Source organism: Ambystoma mexicanum, chromosome 1p (genome assembly GCF_040938575.1).
Source record: "Ambystoma mexicanum isolate Mex_15411 chromosome 1p, UKY_AmexF1_1, whole genome shotgun sequence".
NCBI classification, from domain to species: Eukaryota; Metazoa; Chordata; class Amphibia; order Caudata; family Ambystomatidae; genus Ambystoma; species Ambystoma mexicanum.
In genome coordinates, this window is record NC_090921.1 from 1290874249 (window position 1) to 1290897556 (window position 23308).

Below are 23308 nucleotides of genomic sequence, written 5' to 3' on the forward strand. Positions count from 1 at the left end.
CAGACAACTCAACCTGTGACAGGACCCATACTGTAACGCACTTAACTCTGCCAAAGAATCTTTATGTTGGCCTGGGTTGATGCGGTCATATATGCACCAACATGCACAAATTGTGAGATTGAGGCCAGAGAACTTCCACGGATTTTGTTTTTTGTGAAACATGTGGTTCCCCTTCAGGGGGTGCCTCTAAGTTAGCCCTTTGTTGTTGTGCCCTCTTACTCTGCTGTAAAGTTATGCTCTGAAAATCCGAAGTATTACAGTAAGTAAATGTGAATTCTGTCCATGCACCACATTCATGATTGAATTATTTTGAAAGGGCTTTTAGATTTAAAACTGGACTCGCCTCCTCTTGTCTCTTGCTATCCATGTTCGCATTGTCTGTGTGCGCTTACTCATTTCTCTCTCCTTTTTTCGCAGGACCACCTGATGTTTCCCCGCATGCTTATGAAACTGGTCAGCTTGAGAACCCTTAGCAGCGTGCATTCCGAGCAGGTGTTTGCGCTGCGCCTTCAGGACAAGAAGCTGCCCCCACTACTGTCTGAAATCTGGGATGTGCACGAGTAGTAGGAACTGCTGGGAGAACAGCTCTATGCATAAAGGTCGGCCTGCTACCCATGTGCCCTCTGCATATGTACTGATCTGGGACCGAGGCCTTAATGGATGGCAGCGGGCAAGACATGGACTCATGGTTTATTTGTTCCACATTTGCCCTTCCCTTCAGGTAGGGACTGCCCTGTGCTTCCTAGTGGGCCGGGCTCCAATAGCACTTGCTGGCCAAGCACTTGATGGTGACATCGACGATGGGCACTTCAGGAATGGCCATTGCGGCTTGTTATCCATCCACATGATGGATGAGTATTAAATCTAACTTAAGACAGAACTATCATGTAAAGAGACACTTTAGTCCAAAGCGGGACTCAATCACAAGACAACAATTTCTCCCTTCCATTTCTGAGCAGCAATGTTTGGGGCAGCCCTCTTCCGATCTTCCAGATTTGTTCTCTTCCATTCCCAGTTCTCCCCTCAACCCTCCCCCCACTAACCCCGGAATGTCTTTTCATTGAACTCCAGGAGTTGTGTAAGTGATCCATCATGGTTCTCTTATTTTGACTGTATTACAGTACGTAGAGTGGGCTGCAGGTCGGGCACGTTGGTGGCAAGAGATAAGATAAGCACTTGAAGAGTACTGTATATGTGGAGAAGTCTCTGCTGTGGACATGCAGCATATAGCACAGGCTGAAATGTTAGTAGAATGGAATTACGTGTGATTGGTGTCTGGTCTTGAAATAATAGTGGTATGGGATTTAAGCATTTGAGGTTGACTGGAAGACTGGAGAGGTAAGTGATTTTGAGATACATCACAATCTATCGACATCGGATTTGACGATAGTTTTGTGTGATTACAGCACTTAGATTATGCTGTAGGTCTAGGGAAGTTAGTGGTGCAAGATTGGACCATGTGAGTGGGGCAACAGATATTAGGTGTTCATGGTGCAGATTTGGAAGGTTCAGTGAACTTACTTTGGAGTTTTCCCATGAAGACATAAGTCGGTCTGTACAATGAAAGAATTGTATTGATGTGGCAGGCCATTTAATTGCATGCACACTTTTGTGCTTGGCTGGATGGAGAAATTCAAAGACAACATGAGCTGCTTCTGAAATTGGCACAATAAACTGCAACCTCTGATTCTAGTGTAATACAAGATTGAGACACCATTATCATTGATAATAGTGCAAGGCAATACTGACACTATTATCTCTTATACTAATTAGCCTAAGGCAGGTCTGACCTTACTACCAGTAATATGGTTTGTATGGCAGGACTCTGAGACCTTATTTACCTCTCCGTAAGGCAAAGCAAAGTGGAACACTCTTGGACCCTGACATATGGCAGATTGAGTAACTCGGAACTCCTTTTGTTCAAAACCTTATAGTACACTCATGAGTTCTATCCACTGATAAATGAGTTACCACAGTGAAAGTAATACATGCATTACTCGCTGTGCTAGAGGATTATGTTCTCATAATGATAAAGGCACTCCTCCCTTTTGTGTCCTGTCCCTCTGTGAGCTACTACTTTTATCCCTCCCTTGTCACCCTCTTTTATGGTAGCAAGAGGTGGGAGAAAGGACATTTCTTTCCCTGGCTCATATGTTTTTTTTTCCAACTGGTGGTTGCTGCTGCCATCCATTAGCTCTCTCCCTTGTCCAGGCCCCTCCCAAAGACATCTGCTTCTGTGTCATGCTGTGAAAATGCAAGGACCCATGCCTACACCTAGAGGCACGTTGGAGATGGTGCACAGAGGGCAGGTGTGGTGCCCTTGAAGGAACTGCTGCTCCCACCAGCACCTCTACAAACCCCCTAACTCCCTGGGTGCTAGCTGCTGGTCGCATCCCCTCCCAGTGTGCTTCTGATTGTGCTCCCCTATCCCTGTGGCAGTCGGATCCAGATTCCACTAAGTGGAAGCTGGACCCCCTTAGTCCACCATACACTTGGGTATAAACTGTAAAGCTTGGACTTCATACACTCTCTCACCCACAAGAAGTTCCATCTGAATGGGGCTCACCAGCCCTTCTCCCCATACAACACAAGTAGAGGTCTCCGGGGAACCGGTTTCTTTGAGCATCCAAGCCAGAAAAAGTTTCAGCAGGAGGAAGACCTTGAATAAGTATATGTACGTTTTTATTCTGTATGGGTCAGCAGAAAAAATATTAGTAACCTATGATGCTGTTCTTGAGAAAACAGTGTCTTGCTTAGGACCTCTTGAGCGAATACCTGCTTCTTGGCTAGTGAGCATTGGGTTCAACTGGGACGGCTTGTACACAGAAGAAATCTAATGTGTTCTTGAAAGGGGGATGTTTCCCAAGCCGAATTTTCTGCCAGTAGAGTAAGCCAGTAAAGCACCCTAAAGGTCATTCTGTGCAGAGCCCACTGACTTAATAGTTTAGTTTATAAAACAAACATCTTCTAGATTGGGATTGTGAAATGCTTTTTCCTCTTTTGCACGTAGATCTCTAAAATTACTACTGAGTGCTGGCCATACATTAGTCATCAAAGCTAAGATAATTTGCGACTCTCATGATGGAATGGTCAATAGGGACTTCTCCACAGAGATTTATGTTTGCATTGGCAAACAAGTGCCATGTTTTTCACAACGTAAAAAACATATTTGTACAGATACCAAACATCGCCCAGTATACCCCCCATAGGTTTCCAGCTTGTGGATTGTGACTGGATATTTGTTGCTAAGTGGAGAGTTTGACCCTTTAGGGGGTTTCCTCTTTTTCCCCTCCAGTGTCAGGCTGGGATTCCATGCTCCTGTCCTCCACTTGTGAAAATTACCACTTCCTTTAGCAATGTCTCTCAGTTAAGTTTTGCAATGCTGGCTTATATCATTATTGCTTGCAGTTCCTGAGGTTTAACCATGCATATCAAAATATGCATTTCTGTCTTACTTTGCCTTTAGTCCCAGAAACAGTAGACCACTTTGTTGTCTAGGTTTGCTGCCCTGCAAAGTCATTATGCTTTGTAGTTTAAAAGTCATTCTCTTTTGTTTTTGTAAACTCGCCAACCGGAAAATGTTAACCTCAAACAATTTGCCCTGAGGATCGGGGGGAACTAGTCTGACATACACACTGACCTATCCGGTTCTTCTCCTACCTAGGATTCTTCCAACCTGTGTACCAACCCTAAAATAGGAGTCCTCTCTGAGGTGCTGTGTAGGCCTAACTACGGAAGGCTGCTGTGTAATACTCTCCTGCACTGCTACTTTCAGAGCAAGATCTGAGCTCCCTAAAAAGCCTAACGCCTAAACGTGTTATAAGGTGCTGCAGAAGGCTACATCTGAGGTTACCCATTGGCTCTAAAAATAGCTAACCTTCGAGATGCTTCCAAATCTTCAAAATACTGACATGGTAAGCCAAGTGATGCACTGGTTCTACCTTGCCACTCCTACTAGTCCTGCAACATACTGGCACCCGTTTCAGGACCATTGTTGCCAAGATCAAAGGGGGCATATCTTCTTGATTTGTGAAGCCTATTTATGGCTGACAAATATTCCTATCCACCCCACACGAGTGTGATTTCGTCGTCTAGGACTCTGAATCCCTCCTTCACTTTTTCATCAATGATAGTATGCACACAATCAGTTGAGACTTAGCACTGGGACCGTTGCTTTTCTACAGTGCAGGAGGTATTCGGACTTAATGGCTCTTTCTTTTCTTTGACTGAGGACCACACCGACTACCCTAGGTTTGGGGTCGGTTATCTCCTACCTTTACAAAAACTATTCTTTGCTCCAGGCCAGAGGATGTCCCACGTCATTCGTTTTTAGGGGTTCCGTTTGCTTTATTTGATGGGTCTCTGAAACTTCTGCAGGATGCATTTATTTCACCCCACTATTATTTGTGGATTCACTCTGCTGTGTAGCGTGTCGTGATTCACGTGGTCTCAATTTTTTACTTGGTGAAAAAACGTGTTGGTTGGCACAAGTAACCCTACCCATCACAGGGACCAGGGGCGGTATCGCCGTCTAACATCATACTGAGGCTGCTGCCGGTTTGCACATGGATGCGCTTGCACTGTTTGCATTGCAAAGTATAAGCACGGAAAGTGTCCTGCCCTTTCTTGTTGGTCACAAATCCTGTATAGTTGTGAGGAGCAAGCCTGTTTCCCTGACTGCCGCCTCCACCTTCCCTTTCTGTCAGCAGCTTGTTTGAACCAAATGTAAACTCCAGGGGAAAGTAAAAGTTAGTGAAAGGCTATCGCTTAGGGAGACAAAAGAGATTGACTCTTTCAAACTGTGGACATACAGACCCAGAGACATTTGTGGACGAAGGGGTGCTACCAGGCAAAGCGGGTCCTACGTATTTATTGATGTTACTTTTAAAGGCCCTGAATTAACTGCTTCACATTCTGCGTCTGATGAGGGTACTGTGCTGCAGCCATCAAAACCTCACTTCCTGTGCATGATCTGGAGACTCCAGACTGAAAGCACAACCTCAGCAAGGCTATCTAAAACATTTTCCTTCTCGTGGGTTGATGGGAATTCGGTTCCTGTCGCCAAAATAGCTGACGAAAACAAGAGAATGACGTTAGGTTTTGGGTTCAGCGTTGGCATAAGTTTCACAAAAGAGCATAAGTATACAGAAAATGAAAGCTCAAATGTGCCAGTCTAGAACTTTTACAAAACCATTCACGTAATCTTATTTTTGAAGCTGGAATATGTGCACTTTATTCAGCACCAAACATAACATTAACAAGGATGGTTTTCTGTTATCCTCTTGCATTCCTGAGAGATTGGCTTTATAACATCCTAGGAGCTATTCAGTTAAAGCTTTCTCATTGTCGCTGTGTGCACCCTAACTGTATTTTGCTGAACAAACTGTTTTTACTTCACTTGGAATTATCCAAAGTAGGAAACATTTATTAAAAAAAAAACAAATTGGGATCTCCGATGAGATTTCTTTATACACTGGAGATGTTTTCAGAGTAAAAGGTTTGTTTTCCAGACATGCAGACGTTTATTTAGTCTTATTTGGCAGAAGGTGGAGCACATCTCCTTACTGAGATCCAAAGACGTTCATGCAGTGTTGCTGCTTCAAAGTGTATCCTGTAAGAGGCTACCTTTTGGTATACCATGGTAGGCATTGCATTATGGGAGAGCTGGGCCCATCTGTTGCCTGGTGTTTGGGCATGAAAATGGTGAATGGCTAGAATGGAGTTAAATAAAGTGCAAGATGGTAAGTGTCTAATAAGTGTGCACGTGACACATTGGTTTTAAGCAATGGTTCCTGCTTTGTGTTGACCACGTCTTCAATAAATTATTTGCCCAAAATCCAGCCTCAGCCAAAGCTCCATAGTCCAAGAATTTGCGAGTTTTGGCTTGATTTAGGGGATGCTGCTTTCTCCCTCTTGTTATGACTACTCCCTTCTCAGGGCACTGTTTATATGCAAGTGAATGTGATGACACTATTTTCTTGGACCCAGTCTTTCCCTTACCATCTCTAAAGCTCTATTAAACTGGTTTGTAGAGAAGATCCTGCATTTCCTATGTTATCTTTTTAAGCGCACTCAAATGCTTCCTGTCCAATTGCACATCTTCTAAACTGTCCCTCCCGGTTGTCCTCCGCATTCCAACAATCTTTCTTCTGAAACTGTCCCCAGATAGTCCTATTGTGGCTGCTGAAAGTCTTACTGCCTCACCATCAAAGGAAACCTCACCAGGATACATGTTAAAGGTTACCAATCATTCCAGAGAAAGGAGTTTCCTGGGCCGTATGCAGAACTGTTCTCTGCCCAGGCTGGATTGATATGGGGCCAATACTGCACTGCCATGGATACAGTGTTGGGAAATGTCTTTTGAAATAAAAAAGGCTCTGATTAACATTGCAGAATGTCTCTTGTTGTACTTTCCACCAAAAAGCACTCTTTCACTTCAAGAGGCCTCACTTAAATGTGTCACTTTTTGACAGCTGTGATGAAGAACCCTGCCTAACCTTGGGGACCAACAGTGGGGTGGTCAAAAGGTCTGGGTACCGCCTCAAATAAGTTGATTATGGACCCAGATGAGGCATATGGGGGATCCCCAGACCACTCAAACGGGTTCAGTAAACTTAGGCATGGGGCAGACACAGGAATACTCACCCTTTGCAACCTCTACACATACGCGGGGAGCCACAGTGGATAGTTGCAGGCAAGTGCCCAACCCAAGTCCTCCTACCCCTGTGCAGAACCACCGGGGAGATAGTCTCAGGGATGTACCTAACACCAACCCTCCTACCCATGTGGAGAACCACCAACAGTGTAGTCACGGGCACGCATCCCTCCACTGTTTATGCTAATAGGTAGATCCATGAAAAGGGGGGAGTCCGAGACCTGTGAGGAATTGCGATCTGGCAAGGCTGTAGAAGCACTTTCTTTTTTTTATTATTTATTTTTATTTTATTAATTAATATAAAAATGCAGGTAATTCCATCTCAGAAAGGGTGGTTTGCTAATCAGACCCCATTTACATAAGCATCCCAAAAGCATAACATACACCCGTGCTCTGCTGCATCATTCTCCTGATATGCAGTTCTTTCTCGCCTGTAGCACAGAGCAGATTTAGAGGTCACAGGTACCTGATGACAGCTGCTGCGACAGCCAATCAATGCATTGCAGAGATTGCCTTTAAGTTTACAACTCTGCTCCAAATTCCATATGATTATGTTAAACTTCGGACCTGGTGGCAGGTTAATCTCAACTATGAACAAAACCCAAAAAAAGTGGGAACCTCAACAATCACTGGTACCTTGAGGTAGAACCATATAATCATATACAGAAAATGGTACAAGGAGGTGAGGAAACACTATAGAAAGAGGGCAAGTGGATGCATAAATCAAATTATCATTTTCATTTTATTTAGAATTATATAAAACACAATATTAGAAAACATTTAGTTCATAGTAAAAAACATTTTGCTACTCAGACATTCAAAAACATTCATTCAAATTATTTGCACATCTAAAAGTTATATATATGTACTAAAGTGCCATAGGAAGTATCATTTATTTCATTGGTACATTTCTTAATAATTCAGAAAAACGTAAATAACAAAATTATTAATCATAGTTCATTCCAGAAAAATATATCGACTATTGGTGCCTTAATAAATCGTTCTTCTTTACGAAAAAGCTTCCCAGTTGGTAAATAGTTTCGACTTGACAGATTGTGTGTGTCTTCATCAGGATTGGATGAACATTTAACAGATATTTCTAAAAACAAACAAACATACAGTTGATAAATATATTTTGTTTAAAATTGCATACCATAATCACCCCTCTCTCCGTGTTTCCTCTCAAAAACGTTATATACAACATCGGAATATAAAGCATCCATATGGCTTTAACTCCAAGGTAGACATCTCTTTTATCCACCATTTTGTTAACATAATGGAATAAATCTAACCAATTTATGACAGAAACTCTTTACTGACCTAATCAGTCTGGTTTCATTTTGAACCTCTACAATCTTAGTTTCATAAAAGATTCTAAGATTCAGAAAAACTTGAAAAAGAAACAAAACGTTCCTATAATCTTCATAGTCTACACTTTCTAATTAGTGCTGAAACAACCCACTCCCGTCACACCAAACGGTCCTCCTACCGTCAACATCAGATTGCAATTTCCAAATTAGCAAAATCCCTCCTACCTGCAAACCCCATTTGGTTCGCCCAGTGGCTTGTATTCCAGCAGCCTCTGGTCAAGGTCTGATACTAGACTTCCTAAAGAAATAGGAAACAATTATTGCTATATTGGAAATATAAAAACGTTCAATGAACAATTTTCTAAAACAGGGCGGGCACATATTCAATACCTTCTTTCAAGAAGAGTGTCTTCCACGCTAAAGTCAGTCCATTGTTGTGCCGTTCCCCTTTCTTAACAATGTCAATTTGCCCACGATGTAAGAACATGAACCGTGAATGCCGTTTCTCTTCTTACACTCAAAACCACCGGCTAACACGGATTAGAGGGCGTAGCTCTTAATAGCTACAGCTCTGTCCCATCTCATGTAGAGATCTAAAAACAGACAATACTCAAATTACAGAAATTGTCAAAAAAGCTGCCAAAAAAGCTACTCGAGGCTCGTGGAATCCTAAAAAACCTCTCGCTTACCTATAGAACAACGAAATAGATTTCTCAGGAAAACAGAAGGAAAACTCCTCTTCAGTCAGCAGCACTGTCCTGAACGTAGATACGAACGGTACACAACTTTCACGACTCGCCGCGTGTCTTTACTAAAACGACGGTCTGATGATAACAATACAAGAAAACCCAGTCAGCTCTAATTAAACAAGAACTGTCTGACTACCTAGGCATAGCGTGCCCAATGCACATTAACTTACCTTAACATAGTCTGTCACCGAGGATGTTTGCGTCCGCCATTTGCAAAAGATGGACCGAATCTAATGCAAAACGGCGGTCCCTCTTTTATTTCGGATCGGTATCTAAGACACAAACGAAGGACTAAAAACCTTTAGCAGTAGTCCCAAAATGGCCCTAATACAAGAGCTAAAAAAAGGACTCTAAGAGTCTCCTATATGCCAACATAGGTCCAATTCGGCTGTAGATCGAATCATCTATCACGGTAAACTGGGACAAAAAAATGATAAAATATATCTTCCTCTTTAAAGAATGGAAATCAATTCTATTCCTCTTGTTGATTACGCCCGATATTTAAGCTATTGGACCAACATAGGTCCAATTAAGCTGTAGACCGGATCATCTTATCACGGTAAACTGGGCAGAAAAAAATGATACAATATATCTTCCTCTTTAAAGAATGGAAATCAGTTCCATTCCTCTTGTTGATTAAGCCCGATATTTAAGCTATTGGTATGATATATCCACCATTGTTCCTTTTGTGCTAAGCGTGCAGCAGTATTCGCTGCATCAGTGCCCAACACCTTTTCCAATACCCACCATCTCAAATCTTCTGGCTTGTGGTTAAGTTCTAAAAAATGTAACGTTAAAGGAGCATTCCGCTGGCCCGTTCTAATCTTAGATTTATGCTCGCTAATCCGAAGTTTCACCGCCCTCGAGGTCTTCCCTATGTAAGCTTTCTTACAGGGACATATAATGACATATATAACGTTAGCACTAAGGCAGGTGGAATGTTGCCTCAGTTCCCAACTTCTTTCATGGATTTTAACTGCCGTAGTTGCCATAGTACTAGAGCAGTTCGAACAATTACCACAAGGGTAATGTCCCTTAATCGGTGGCATACCCCACGTGGCAGTGATCGTAGGTTGACTATCATGAACCGAAATCCTGTCCGCCTTGGACACCCAATTCTTAATGTTTCTGCCTTTTTTAAAAGCATAGATGGGTTTTGCTAATTCAGGCATATTAAGTTGTAATAAGTGCCAGTGCGTGGAAATAATCTTCTTAATTTTATTGTGTTGGGTATTGAACGTGAGGGCACACACTAACTGGTCCTCTCCCAGCTTTCTCTCTTTCGTGTCCTTTTTCAATAAAATGTCCCTATGCTGGTATCTTGCACGTTTTTTAGATTGTTTGAGCAATCGCTTGGGGTACCCTCTTTCCAACAGTCTGTCTTCAATTATCGAGGCTTGTTTGAGAAAATCTTCAACTTTAGTACAATTTCGGCTCGCCCTCAGGAACTGCCCATATGGAATATTGGATTTCAATGACTGAGCATGAAAGCTCTTATGGTGCAGTATAGTATTTCTATCTGTATCTTTCCTAAACATAACTAGTGACAGCATATTGCGATTAAAGAAAAAGAAATTTCGAACGGAAATGCATAGTCATTTGTTAACAGAATACTTAAAGAAGAACATCATCCCAACTGGTTTGCTCGTTCTTAACGAGCCATGTCTGTTTTTGGATGATGGTGAATACAAAAATGCATTTTCGGGCATAGGAACAAAGTGCAGCAGGGACTGGATGCTTCTCACCATAAATACAGCTTTAAAAAAAAGCATGGCAGTAGGAGAGGAGATCCAGAAAGCAGAATCGGCCTTTAAGGCTGACACTACGATTGTTAATATTAAAGAGAAGCTGGAATTAATTGAAAATCAAGTGATAGATTTTATCAAGATCACTACTGCTAAGAAAATGGAGAAATTAATTAAGGATGTTAAAAACTTCTCTAAAGAGATGGCTTATCCGTATTTACATGTAGATTACCAGGGTCCTGTGAACAATCTAAAAAACGTGCAAGATACCAGCATAGGGACATTTTATTGAAAAAGGACACGAAAGAGAGAAAGCTGGGAGAGGACCAGTTAGTGTGTGCCCTCACGTTCAATACCCAACACAATAAAATTAAGAAGATTATTTCCACGCACTGGCACTTATTACAACTTAATATGCCTGAATTAGCAAAACCCATCTATGCTTTTAAAAAAGGCAGAAACATTAAGAATTGGGTGTCCAAGGCGGACAGGATTTCGGTTCATGATAGTCAACCTACGATCACTGCCACGTGGGGTATGCCACCGATTAAGGGACATTACCCTTGTGGTAATTGTTCGAACTGCTCTAGTACTATGGCGACTACGGCAGTTAAAATCCATGAAAGAAGTTGGGAACTGAGGCAACATTCCACCTGCCTTAGTGCTAACGTTATATATGTCATTATATGTCCCTGTAAGAAAGCTTACATAGGGAAGACCTTGAGGGCGGTGAAACTTCGGATTAGCGAGCATAAATCTAAGATTAGAACGGGCCAGCGGAATGCTCCTTTAACGTTACATTTTTTAGAACTTAACCACAAGCCAGAAGATTTGAGATGGTGGGTATTGGAAAAGGTGTTGGGCACTGATGCAGCGAATACTGCTGCACGCTTAGCACAAAAGGAACAATGGTGGATATATTATACCAATAGCTTAAATATCGGGCTTAATCAACAAGAGGAATGGAACTGATTTCCATTCTTTAAAGAGGAAGATATATTGTATCATTTTTTTCTGCCCAGTTTACTGTGATAAGATGATCCGGTCTACAGCTTAATTGGACCTATGTTGGTCCAATAGCTTAAATATCGGGCGTAATCAACAAGAGGAATAGAATTGATTTCCATTCTTTAAAGAGGAAGATATATTTTATCATTTTTTTGTCCCAGTTTACCGTGATAGATGATTCGATCTACAGCCGAATTGGACCTATGTTGGCATATAGGAGACTCTTAGAGTCCTTTTTTTAGCTCTTGTATTAGGGCCATTTTGGGACTACTGCTAAAGGTTTTTAGTCCTTCGTTTGTGTCTTAGATACCGATCCGAAATAAAAGAGGGACCGCCGTTTTGCATTAGATTCGGTCCATCTTTTGCAAATGGCGACGCAAACATCCTCGGTGACAGACTATGTTAAGGTAAGTTAATGTGCATTGGGCACGCTATGCCTAGGTAGTCAGACAGTTCTTGTTTAATTAGAGCTGACTGGGTTTTCTTGTATTGTTATCATCAGACCGTCGTTTTAGTAAAGACACGCGGCGAGTCGTGAAAGTTGTGTACCGTTCGTATCTAGGTTCAGGACAGTGCTGCTGACTGAAGAGGAGTTTTCCTTCTGTTTTCCTGAGAAATCTATTTCGTTGTTCTATAGGTAAGCGAGAGGTTTTTTAGGATTCCACGAGCCTCGAGTAGCTTTTTTGGCAGCTTTTTTGACAATTTCTGTAATTTGAGTATTGTCTGTTTTTAGATCTCTACATGAGATGGGACAGAGCTGTAGCTATTAAGAGCTACGCCCTCTAATCCGTGTTAGCCGGTGGTTTTGAGTGTAAGAAGAGAAACGGCATTCACGGTTCATGTTCTTACATCGTGGGCAAATTGACATTGTTAAGAAAGGGGAACGGCACAACAATGGACTGACTTTAGCGTGGAAGACACTCTTCTTGAAAGAAGGTATTGAATATGTGCCCGCCCTGTTTTAGAAAATTGTTCATTGAACGTTTTTATATTTCCAATATAGCAATAATTGTTTCCTATTTCTTTAGGAAGTCTAGTATCAGACCTTGACCAGAGGCTGCTGGAATACAAGCCACTGGGCGAACCAAATGGGGTTTGCAGGTAGGAGGGATTTTGCTAATTTGGAAATTGCAATCTGATGTTGACGGTAGGAGGACCGTTTGGTGTGACGGGAGTGGGTTGTTTCAGCACTAATTAGAAAGTGTAGACTATGAAGATTATAGGAACGTTTTGTTTCTTTTTCAAGTTTTTCTGAATCTTAGAATCTTTTATGAAACTAAGATTGTAGAGGTTCAAAATGAAACCAGACTGATTAGGTCAGTAAAGAGTTTCTGTCATAAATTGGTTAGATTTATTCCATTATGTTAACAAAATGGTGGATAAAAGAGATGTCTACCTTGGAGTTAAAGCCATATGGATGCTTTATATTCCGATGTTGTATATAACGTTTTTGAGAGGAAACACGGAGAGAGGGGTGATTATGGTATGCAATTTTAAACAAAATATATTTATCAACTGTATGTTTGTTTGTTTTTAGAAATATCTGTTAAATGTTCATCCAATCCTGATGAAGACACACACAATCTGTCAAGTCGAAACTATTTACCAACTGGGAAGCTTTTTCGTAAAGAAGAACGATTTGTTAAGGCACCAATAGTCGATATATTTTTCTGGAATGAACTATGATTAATAATTTTGTTATTTACGTTTTTCTGAATTATTAAGAAATGTACCAATGAAATAAATGATACTTCCTATGGCACTTTAGTACATATATATAACTTTTAGATGTGCAAATAATTTGAATGAATGTTTTTGAATGTCTGAGTAGTAAAATGTTTTTTACTATGAACTAAATGTTTTCTAATATTGTGTTTTATATAATTCTAAATAAAATGAAAATGATAATTTGATTTATGCATCCACTTGCCCTCTTTCTATAGTGTTTCCTCACCTCCTGGTACCATTTTCTGTATAATCTCAACTATGAGCCATGTGCTGTGGTGGTGGAGTGTTTGCATAATTTATTAAAAGCCACATCAGATTTAAATCATACACGTGTCGGCACTTTGAGGCCAGCCGTGGAAGAGTTGGGTCTAGTCTAGTCTGACAGCCTGTCCATGCCATCCAGCAGGACAAGAGACTGAAAGACTGTGCCTCTCCTCTGATCCTAAGGTCGGATAACAACTCTATACAGCCAGGAAAGGCCTTACCAAGAGCTGTCCTTAGAAACCGGAATCAAAGGTCACACCCTACATAAAAGGACTAGCCTCAAACCAGGGTGTTGCATACCAAAGGGCCTTTGATGCTTTCGGTCTGAGAAGGTGGCGGGGTTAGTGTGGTCAGAGGGAGCTCAGTACAGTTGGGAAATGGTTTCACCATTTTGTTTCTCTCAGCAACTCTTCCTTCCTGTCCCCCTACACTTGCTTCAGCCCCATGCTCTTTGGTGTTAATCTCAGAAATACCACTTGGCACAAGAACAGGGATTTGACTCTTTGGACACAAGCAGGCCTGTTTCAGTCACCTGTGGGCCTTTCCCTACAAAAGAGGGGGCCTCCCACTCCTTTGATTCACGTTTTGACTTTAAGAAGAATTTGGTAGGACTCTGCTGGAAGAGAAGTCATTTTCAGAGTCCTTCAGTTGTGAGCTGAAGGCAGGTATTCCAAGGCAGAGGCAAGCTCTGCAACCTTACCATCCCCAGGGCACATTGGGGCAACTTGCTGGTACAGCAAGACCTGCCTCTCTGTGAGTTACTCCGGTACCTAGGACCTCACTAGAGGGGAAGGACCCCCTGTGGGTGTTTGCAAGCCTCCCACATGTTTGGGAGAACGAGAACAAGGACATATCTTGTCCCTGAACCCATGGATTGGGACTCAACACAACTTTGAAGCCAGATCAGCCAAGATCTCTGTGTTTCGCAGTCAAACTGGTTCTAGCCATCTTCAAACGGCTCTATGTTCTTATATCAGCAGTTTCATTTTCGCTAAATATTTTCAGCCAAAAACGAGCATTTAAAAAAAATATATTTTTGGGATGGAGTGCGGGGGGTTCCCCCCCAAACCCTCCTTCCCTATTATCTAGTCCCTATTCCAACCCACCCCTATATTTTTCGATGTGTTTTTTTCAGCCGAAAGAGTTTGGCAAAAAAAAAGGCTGGCATTATATCATGTCGTACCCTTCGAACGCCGTTTGATCCCGTTCAAACCTACAAGACCTGTGGTGCTGCTTTTGGCACTCTCCCTATCTTTGAGCCACTTTGTTGAACCTTCAGGCCAGTTGGCCACTTCAGCAGCTGACCATATCATTGCCTCGGCTCGAACAAGAAGCTCATCGATGCACCGTTTGATCCGCCTTTCAAATCACCAGCATCTTAGTCGACAATGAAGTTGGTGGTCAAACCGATCCTGGTGTTCTCATCGAACAGTGACACTCGAACACTACATCAAAGCGCTGCATCTCATACCCCGCATTCAGTCGCCAGTATCTTCACCGTCGAACCATCCATCGACCACCAGATCGACCCTGGTGGCCCTCACAATCTTCATTCTTTGAATGCCGCTGTGAACTGCAGCAAACTTCAGCTTGACCCCCAACTCGACACTTGCTTCTGGTCTGAAACTCTGCGGGTGCTGCATTCGAGCCTAGTGCGAACCGCTCGCACATCCCCAAAAAGGCTGCCTCGATGGTGTCAAACCGGACAAGGACAGAGAGAAGGTATTATTGACCCCTAACTGCCACCATGGTTCAACTTGGGGCCCTAGGGAATGATTGGACCGTTTTTATCTATTTTCTCACACAAAACATATCCTTTTACAAACATTGCAGTTATTGATTCCCTTTATCCCCTGTTGCATTACCCAGAGTTCTGCATCCCTCTACCTCTTGCATATTCTGTGTACTTTCCACAGCTGTGTGTTTTTCTATTTAGTTTTTATTTTTGCATATGGTGTGTTTAATTATTTAAACATTATTTATATAGAACCTTGTTTGGACATTCCATTATTTTGGACTGTTTTACGTTGCTATTTGGGTTCCTACTTGTTCACTTCCACACCCCTCTGCCACGTTACCTCAAAAGACTCTCTACCTATGCCCGTTTAACTTTTATGATTGGGATCACTCTTGTTTTGTATAAGTGTGAGGGCTGAGTAGGCATTTTAGCCACTACTCATCCGTGTACTTGTGCAGGGCAGAAGTAATTTCGGCGCACTGGTGGGGAGCGGTTGGGATTTGAAACTGACTGTGCCAACAGCTTAGTCCTCCAAAATGAAAGCCTGTGCAGTTAACATTCGACGAACTGACGGATATTAATTGCTATAATGGATCTTGACATTAGCACCGCACAAAGGTTTAAAGCAAGTGAGCTATGTCAGGAAAGGGAACTGCCCTTTGGCAGTATGGTTAGAAATTGGGAACTATTCAAGAGCCTCCAAGCTTTTGAGGAAACTAGGGGATGAGGGGGAATCGTAGGGGGCTGATATCGACCTGCAGCTCCCAGCTCAGCTAACCTTTACTATGGAGGGGTGTAGAAATGGAGGACAGTAACAGTGGTTCCCACCATTCCTCGCAGAAAACGGGTACCAGGAGAGTTTAATTGTGGATGACCTTCAGTTTTGGAAGTAACCTCTGAAGTAAAGGGGGGTGGCCCTAGGCGAACAGAAGCATCGGGACAAGAGATGATGGCAAAAGGCTGAATGCCGCCTTAGTAGAGTAGATGGAGTTGACTACTTTAGAGGAGCAGAAACAACAAGATGTTGTGCTACTGCGCAAGCTTGAAATGAAGGGGCTAGAAAAAGGCCTACAGGCTAACTTCCAGTAGGAAGGGATTAGCTTGAACAGTGGCAATCAAGGGAAGCCTAGGTACCACATCACTATGGACTTAATGCAACCCTACGAGGTGAGGAAAGACATCTGTGATGGGTTTGAAGCACTGGAATACAGCTTCAAACTCCAAGAGGTGGCAGAAGAGTTACGGGGAGCAGTCCTTATAAGCTGCCTACCAATGGCTGGAATTGAAGCTCTCATTGTTAGGTCCTTTGGAGAGGCCCATTTATGAAGAAATTAAGACTGACGTCATCGTAAAGTTCTGCAAGACCCCAGAGCATTCCTTCAGGAGCTTTAGAGAGCTCAAAAGGAAGGGGAATCAAACGTTTGAGGCACATAATCAGACCTTTAAATATCTAAATAGATGTGTCACAGGTAACAAAGCGGGCAAAATGTAAGGACATGTATCATTTGGTAGCATGTGACACTATCCTTGATAATTGTGAGATGGAGTTAAACCAGCATTTAGTGGACAAGAGTATCACAGACCGTAGGCAGCTTGCCAGGCTACAGTCAGATATTAGGGCACAGGAGTCCAGAAAAAGGCACAGGAGACTGCAGCCAAGTCAGATGACCGGGCAACTGAACATGCTAAACACAGGGAAAGAAAGGCAGAGATCCTGACTCTTCTTCCAAGTAAGGCCCACAAAAACACAAAGGAAGATCCCAGTCCTATGACTGGTCAGCCCCCAGCAATGCAGAGCAAGGGCACCTCTAACACTGAGGACCCGCACTTTCAACAGCTGGTGGTGGTTTTCTGTGGTAAGAGTTGACTCATAGGAAGGGAGATCCAGATATTTTTGGAACATGTTTCCATAAATGGGGAAAAGTTTCATGTTTTGCGTGAAACTGCTACGAGTATGACAGCTGCCAGGTGACAATGGGCAAAGGAAGGACATTACATACCAAGACCAAAGCAGCCGGTAAGGGGGTTTGATGTTGCATACTGTCTCTTGGCAATGGTGAAGCTTAGTTGAAGAGGTAACACTTCCCTGCACCGTGTTGCAGTCGAAGACACCCTTCCAGTAGGGTGTCTTTTGGGTAATGACCCCACTGATCCAGGCACTATCGAGGCAGTGATTAGAGCGTTGGCTCTGAAAGCAGCACAGGAGAAAGCGCTTGAGGACCTAGGCCCAGAGTATTCCTCAGATGTGGAGTGGGAGAGCGGTCTCACAGGTAACTCCCAGTCCAGGACAGAAGTCCTCTGAGGTACCTACTCTTGCGAGAGGGCTCAGCGGCCACTGAATGGACTATGGAGTTAGCACCAGATTCAGTGATCTCATGGTGGTCTACTGATATAGAAAAGGAACCTGAGATGGCGAAAAAGGACGTTTCAGACCTGAAACGCCTGAACTGATTCTCTTCAGCTGGGTCAGGTTGACTTTTGCCAAGTACAGAGGTACTGCTCCACGGAAGTCGGAGCCACTGAGCCATTCCAAATATGAGAACACACCCAGAGTCAAATCCCTGGCATATTCCAAAACGGCAAACGGATGCAAGGCGAAAGCCCTAAGCATTTTAAAGACAAGGAGTCAAAGAATTCAGAGGCAGGGCACAGCATTAACCCCAGCCCCCAAGAGGTTTCTTTTCTCTTTCTATTTGATTGTGTAACAGTTCATACAATGAACTTTTGATAAAAACAACCATAACATATTATGACATAAAAGCAGGAACATTAGAAGACAAACAAAGAAAAAAGAATTGGTAGAGAAGAAGAGAAAAAAGCAAAGAATAAGACTTATTATAATTTTAGGACCTTACAGTCAAACAACTAAGATATGCCACTCAACACTACTGTAATAATTATAAATATAATATCTTCATATTAAAATCACCCCATTACCAGAATATTCTCCTCTTACAATCAATTACACCTCCAAACTTTCAAATGAGGCACCACTTTTTATATTAAGCAAATCTGTGCAGCAATTAATTAGTAAGCAAATATTTTAAGAAGCGCAATGCCGCAAATCGCCATACGTTAGATTGGCCTACTAATATTCTGCCCCAAACTTCAATGGTTATTTCGCCTTATTTTTAAAAAGAAGCCCAAAAGAACGGGAGCGCATTGCTCTCAACGCATGACACTCAAGAGTTAAATGGTATAACATTGCAACTATATTAGAGTTGGCACAATAGAGACGTGTTCTGGCTTGTCTTTCAATATTTGTCCAAGCACCTACTACGCTATTATTTGGAAAACAATTTAAGAGTAATCTCATAAATGCTGCTCTCCACTGGGCACTCGGAAAATGGCATTAAATAATCTGGCATCGCCTTCAATGCTTTCTCATGCCAAGCTACTTGTGCAAACATGTTGTGTATTTTCAGCTCTTCAATAGTGCTTATCCAATCACTTTTGTGTAATTTCTTTTTCACCATGCATGGATTACTCACTAAGATGTCCCTTGAGAACTCCAATCTTCTCCATGATTGTAGTACCATTTTCAACCCATTTATCCAGGGAGTCCACCACTTTTTGCCCAAGTAGTTCACCCAGGAACCCTCAGAGTGTTCTTTTGAGCAGTCAAAAGTTTTGTAAATGTTTTTCTTTTTTTCCTGATGGCTACGGCTTTTAGGGATACGAGACCCAGTTCATATCTGATCACACAATTAGGGATCCCGACAGGAGGTGCAACACCAGTTTCCAAAATGCACCCTCCATGTGAGCCAAAGAAAGTTTACCCGTACTAAGCCTAATTTCCACGCCATACGTTAAAGCAATAGTGCGCTCAAAAATATTATTGTCCCGAGCGTTTGGGCATGTGGTTTTAAGCATATGTTGATTGATTGTAAAAACATTTCCTATGCACCTTACCGTAGTTTTCCTCACTTTTACACATGCGAAATCAGTCAGCAGGGCACAGCCATCTTGTGCTAATCTTATCCGTTTATCCATTGCCCTAAATTCAAGTGCCCATGTGGGACTAAATCATCTCCCCCGCCACTGAAGCTGACATCACTGTTCCTATCGATATTCTCCATCTAGCTCCATGACGTTATTGTGCAGCGTAGCCAAACGCGCCCAGTAATCACCTACGTCATGATGTCAGTTGACACAGAACCTGGAATATCAACACACATCCTCTCACAGCACAGTGCGTCCCAATTCTGAATACAAAACACTATTTTCAAAAGAAACCGCAATACTCTGCAATTTATAATGTGCTTTTATCTCACAATAAACGCTCTGAGAACATCCGCCGATTTCCATATTCAACCACAATGATAATTTCTTTCTTTGTTCTCGATCCACAAATGTTTATCGTGAGTCACAGTGTTCCTTTGGGTATAAGAAGCGCATTGGAAGCACCGTGAATCTCAAGGCTTTGGCATCAGCTTGTTGCTAGACCACCGTAAACAATGTCAGGTTGCTCCTTGTCACTGCACCGCGAAAGGGCATATCGGCTCGGGGTGATCGTCCCAAAACAGCGTGATAGAAATCCAGCCATTTAGGTGTATCTGCAACTGCATGCTGAAGAAGCCATCAATTGGTATCTGGAAACGATGACATTTGCAGAATGGGAGGATGTAGCTGTGAAGAAAACATAACAGAAATGTGTCTCAGTAGCCGTTCTTTATTCTAATTTATCAATTTACCCATTAATTCTGCACCGTGTGAAAACTAATGATGAACACAAATATGAAACAATGGAAACAGAATACATTGTGAAATGGTGGAGTCTATGATTTGTTAGAGAGGTTAATGCTATGGAGTATGTTTAGCTCGCAATGGGATGCCGATGCGGAAGCTGACGGAAGAATTCGAAGAACACATTGACAGAATTTTAACCGAACATTAGCATAAAATTTGGCGTTTGTGGAACCTGTGGGAACCCAGACGTGGACTTCATGCATTTCGGTGCTTGACTGCCCATGTGCCCGGGTCAAAGACAAATAGACGCAGATTGTTTTTGCGTATCGTTACAATTGTTAGCCAGCAATACCAGTCATAAAATGAAACCTTGACTTGTTCATCTATAAACCCGTCTACAGTAAAACGTACATAATATTCAGCATTTCCATTCTCTCAGCGTAATGCAGAGTGTCCGTTCAGATCAACGAACTTTCATAAAATGAAATTACATGTTACTTTGTCCAGTTTTGGAATGGTGAACCTTATCATATTTGATGGTATTACACACCTCCCTTCATTCATTCCATTCCGAAGCCTCCCTTTCTTCCAAGGACAAAAAACAATCGAACCTTCTTAGAAGTGCCTATGCTAAGTTTGCTTTTGGTGAATGAAAGCCACAAATTAAAAACATACTGTGTAGGATGCGTGGTTGTGCAGAGCACTCAAGCAAAGATCAAGCACGGTGACCTTCACTCCCTTGGGAGCGATTAGCCCTGCAGACCAACGTGGCATTTGAAATATTTTCGAAAAACAACAAATTGTTTGCTGGCATCCACCAATGCTGTGCTAAATTTATAGTGATTTACTTATTTTATTAAAACAGTTTCAGTTAGGGTCCTCCCCATTGTCACATCTGCATGCGCCCTGTTTGCATGGAGGAATGTGCTCTGTGGATAACGTGAGACACTCTCGTCATAAATACAAGTGCCCTTCCATCTCCACTGAACTTCGCGCGCACTAACAAATGTTGGAGGAGAGGCGGTATATCCTGCCCCCCTGAACCATTCTCGTACCGGTCAAATGACATCTAAGCTAAGGAGGGAGACACCTCCACCCCTCCTGTACCTATTGGCATCACCCATGTTTCAAATAAGTGTATTAAAGCTCTGCTAATGTGTATGCTTTGAATCTCATTTTGTTTACTTACAAATGCCTTATTTTTAGAGTCCCTCTACCCCTTTGGTGAACTGCTCACTCTCCCAGTGCCTCGCACAGCCTGCCCCCACCACCTGTCAGATCAGCCCATCTCCTGTTCTCATGGAAATGCAGCTATTCATTTTTTCAAGTAGCGAGCCTCGAGCCCTGACAAAATGTGCTCGAATGAGAATGTCAGACCAAGCCCTGCCCCAACCTTAGTGCACAATCTATCTCTGCTGACTGACTCATGCCATCTCCAACCCCCTCCTGCCAGGCCACGGTGCCCTGAACCCATGACCCCTGTTCCCTTTGAACGCATCTGGTCCCCAAACCCTACCCCTGCACCACCTCAAATTCACCTCCCATACATAATCAGGAGTGGACATATATTTTGGTAACACTAACACCTATCCCCACTGTTTGAAATCGTAAGACTCCAAAGGACGCAAATCAAAGATCGGCCCTTCTGATAAGGCATCCGATAGCAACGACCCCTAACACATGCCCCCATATAAATACAGGTTAAAATGCACCTATTTCACACCAACAGCCCCCTTTCATGCGTTTTTTTTTGCTTACAGTCAGTAGTTCTTGCATGCCAAGTTTGTTATCTTTCCTGGGTCTCATTCCTTAGTGGGACACATATTTATTCAGCAATTTGGACACATGCTAGCTAAGGCAACTGCAGATCCTGCAGTGCTTTCATGCTGATATTCATCTTACCCTCCCTGGTCAGTGAAGGACCCACAAGAGCTTGATGAAAGTGGGAAGTGTAAAAGCACAGAGTTGCACTGTATGGCATTCTCCAACAGACACTTCTTGCAAAATAAAATTGACAAAGAGGATACATTTCAATAGACAATTTGGATGCTTTATTTGGAAAAGTGACAGAGGATACATTTGAAAAGACAATTTGGACACTTTATTTGGACATCATGTACAATGTTTAAACATTGTTGAACATATAAGTAGCTGCTAATCATTTGAACCGGGAAGTGAATTGTTCCATGAGGTCTGCTTTCGGTGGACAGGGCACGTTTGCAATGTTTTGTGGCAATGTATGTGTCCTAGGAACAGAACAAAATCATGAGCGATTCCATGAGTATGCATGTCCAACACAGTCAAAGTGAGATCTTTCACAAAATCGAATTCCATTTCCTGGTATATTGGGTTGACCACCCATTTTTTTCTTCTTTTTGTAAAGGCCATTGTGTAAGCAAGCATCCCAAAGTTTCCTGCAGTTCTCGATTGTTGTCTCCATATGTTCTCATTCAGGGGTCAAGTCCTGAAAAAAGAAGTGGGGGGACTCATTAGCATAGCCAACGGGAAGTGCCATCGGCGGAAGTGCGATCGCCAGAAGTGCCATCCTTTGCGATGTGCCCTTGTTATAGGCTACTACACACATCTGGCCCAGTAGACTGCATTTCCTGTGGTGCATCCAAGCCAGAGAAAACATACTCGACACAGACTCTGTTTTGTTTCACCCAAACCAAAAAAAGGCTTTATGCAGGAATTCGGACTATGGTATTTATTACAGTCCAGCAGACAAAAACACTCAAGCAGGAGAAAAAAATACCTATTTCATTATTTTTCTCTTTGGTATTTTTATTGAACCTCTATTGCGCTTCATCGCCCAAGCGCTGTACAGAGTAAACAATGGTACAATTTACATGAACAGATAAACAGAAAACGAAAGATCAACAAGGAGATCTGTTTTTAAACAGAACTTGAAAAGAAGAAATAGAAGGAAGAGCAAGAGAAGTGGGACAAGAAGAGCAAATGAACAAAACAGCCAACAGAAAAAAATTCAGAACAAAGTGAACAAGCTGGAGAATAACAAGAAACTACAGAAGATATGGGGCACTTAAAAACAATACAAAGAAAATATGTGATTTTCAAAGGAAAGCCAATGCAAGGAGTGGAGAGCAAAAGTGATTGAGTTGTCGAGGATCAAGAGTACAAAGAACTTGATTAGAAGAATGATAAATGAAGCGAAAAGGAGCAAGATGAGATGCAGGAAGACCAAAAAGAAGAGAAGAACAGTAGAACAGACCAGTAAACGCTGAAGAGGAGATGAGAGGCTTAGCACAAGGAAAGGTAAGAAAGCAATGAGCTTTTATAATAATAAAGAGCTGGTAGCGACAGGAACAAGAAATGGAGGATATGAGTAGAGAAAGACTGAAGAATCAAAAATAACATCAAGATTACAAGCTGAATTATTAACTATTAACATCCTGTTTTAT

The 23308-nt window shown here is 42.3% G+C and overlaps 1 protein-coding gene across 4 annotated transcripts in view; it reads left to right on the forward strand.

The window, feature by feature from the left end:
- The window catches only part of LOC138452997 (oxysterols receptor LXR-beta-like), a 427073-nt gene extending 420678 nt beyond the window's left edge, over positions 1–6395 (forward strand). For all 4 annotated transcript variants that reach the window (XM_069605405.1, XM_069605411.1, XM_069605424.1 and 1 more), the window contains exon 10: positions 418–6395. In XM_069605405.1, coding sequence (XP_069461506.1) covers positions 418–564 — 147 coding nt within the window. In that variant the 3' untranslated portion in view covers positions 565–6395. The remainder of the gene's footprint in view (positions 1–417) is intronic.
- The last annotated feature ends 16913 nt before the right edge of the window (positions 6396–23308 follow it).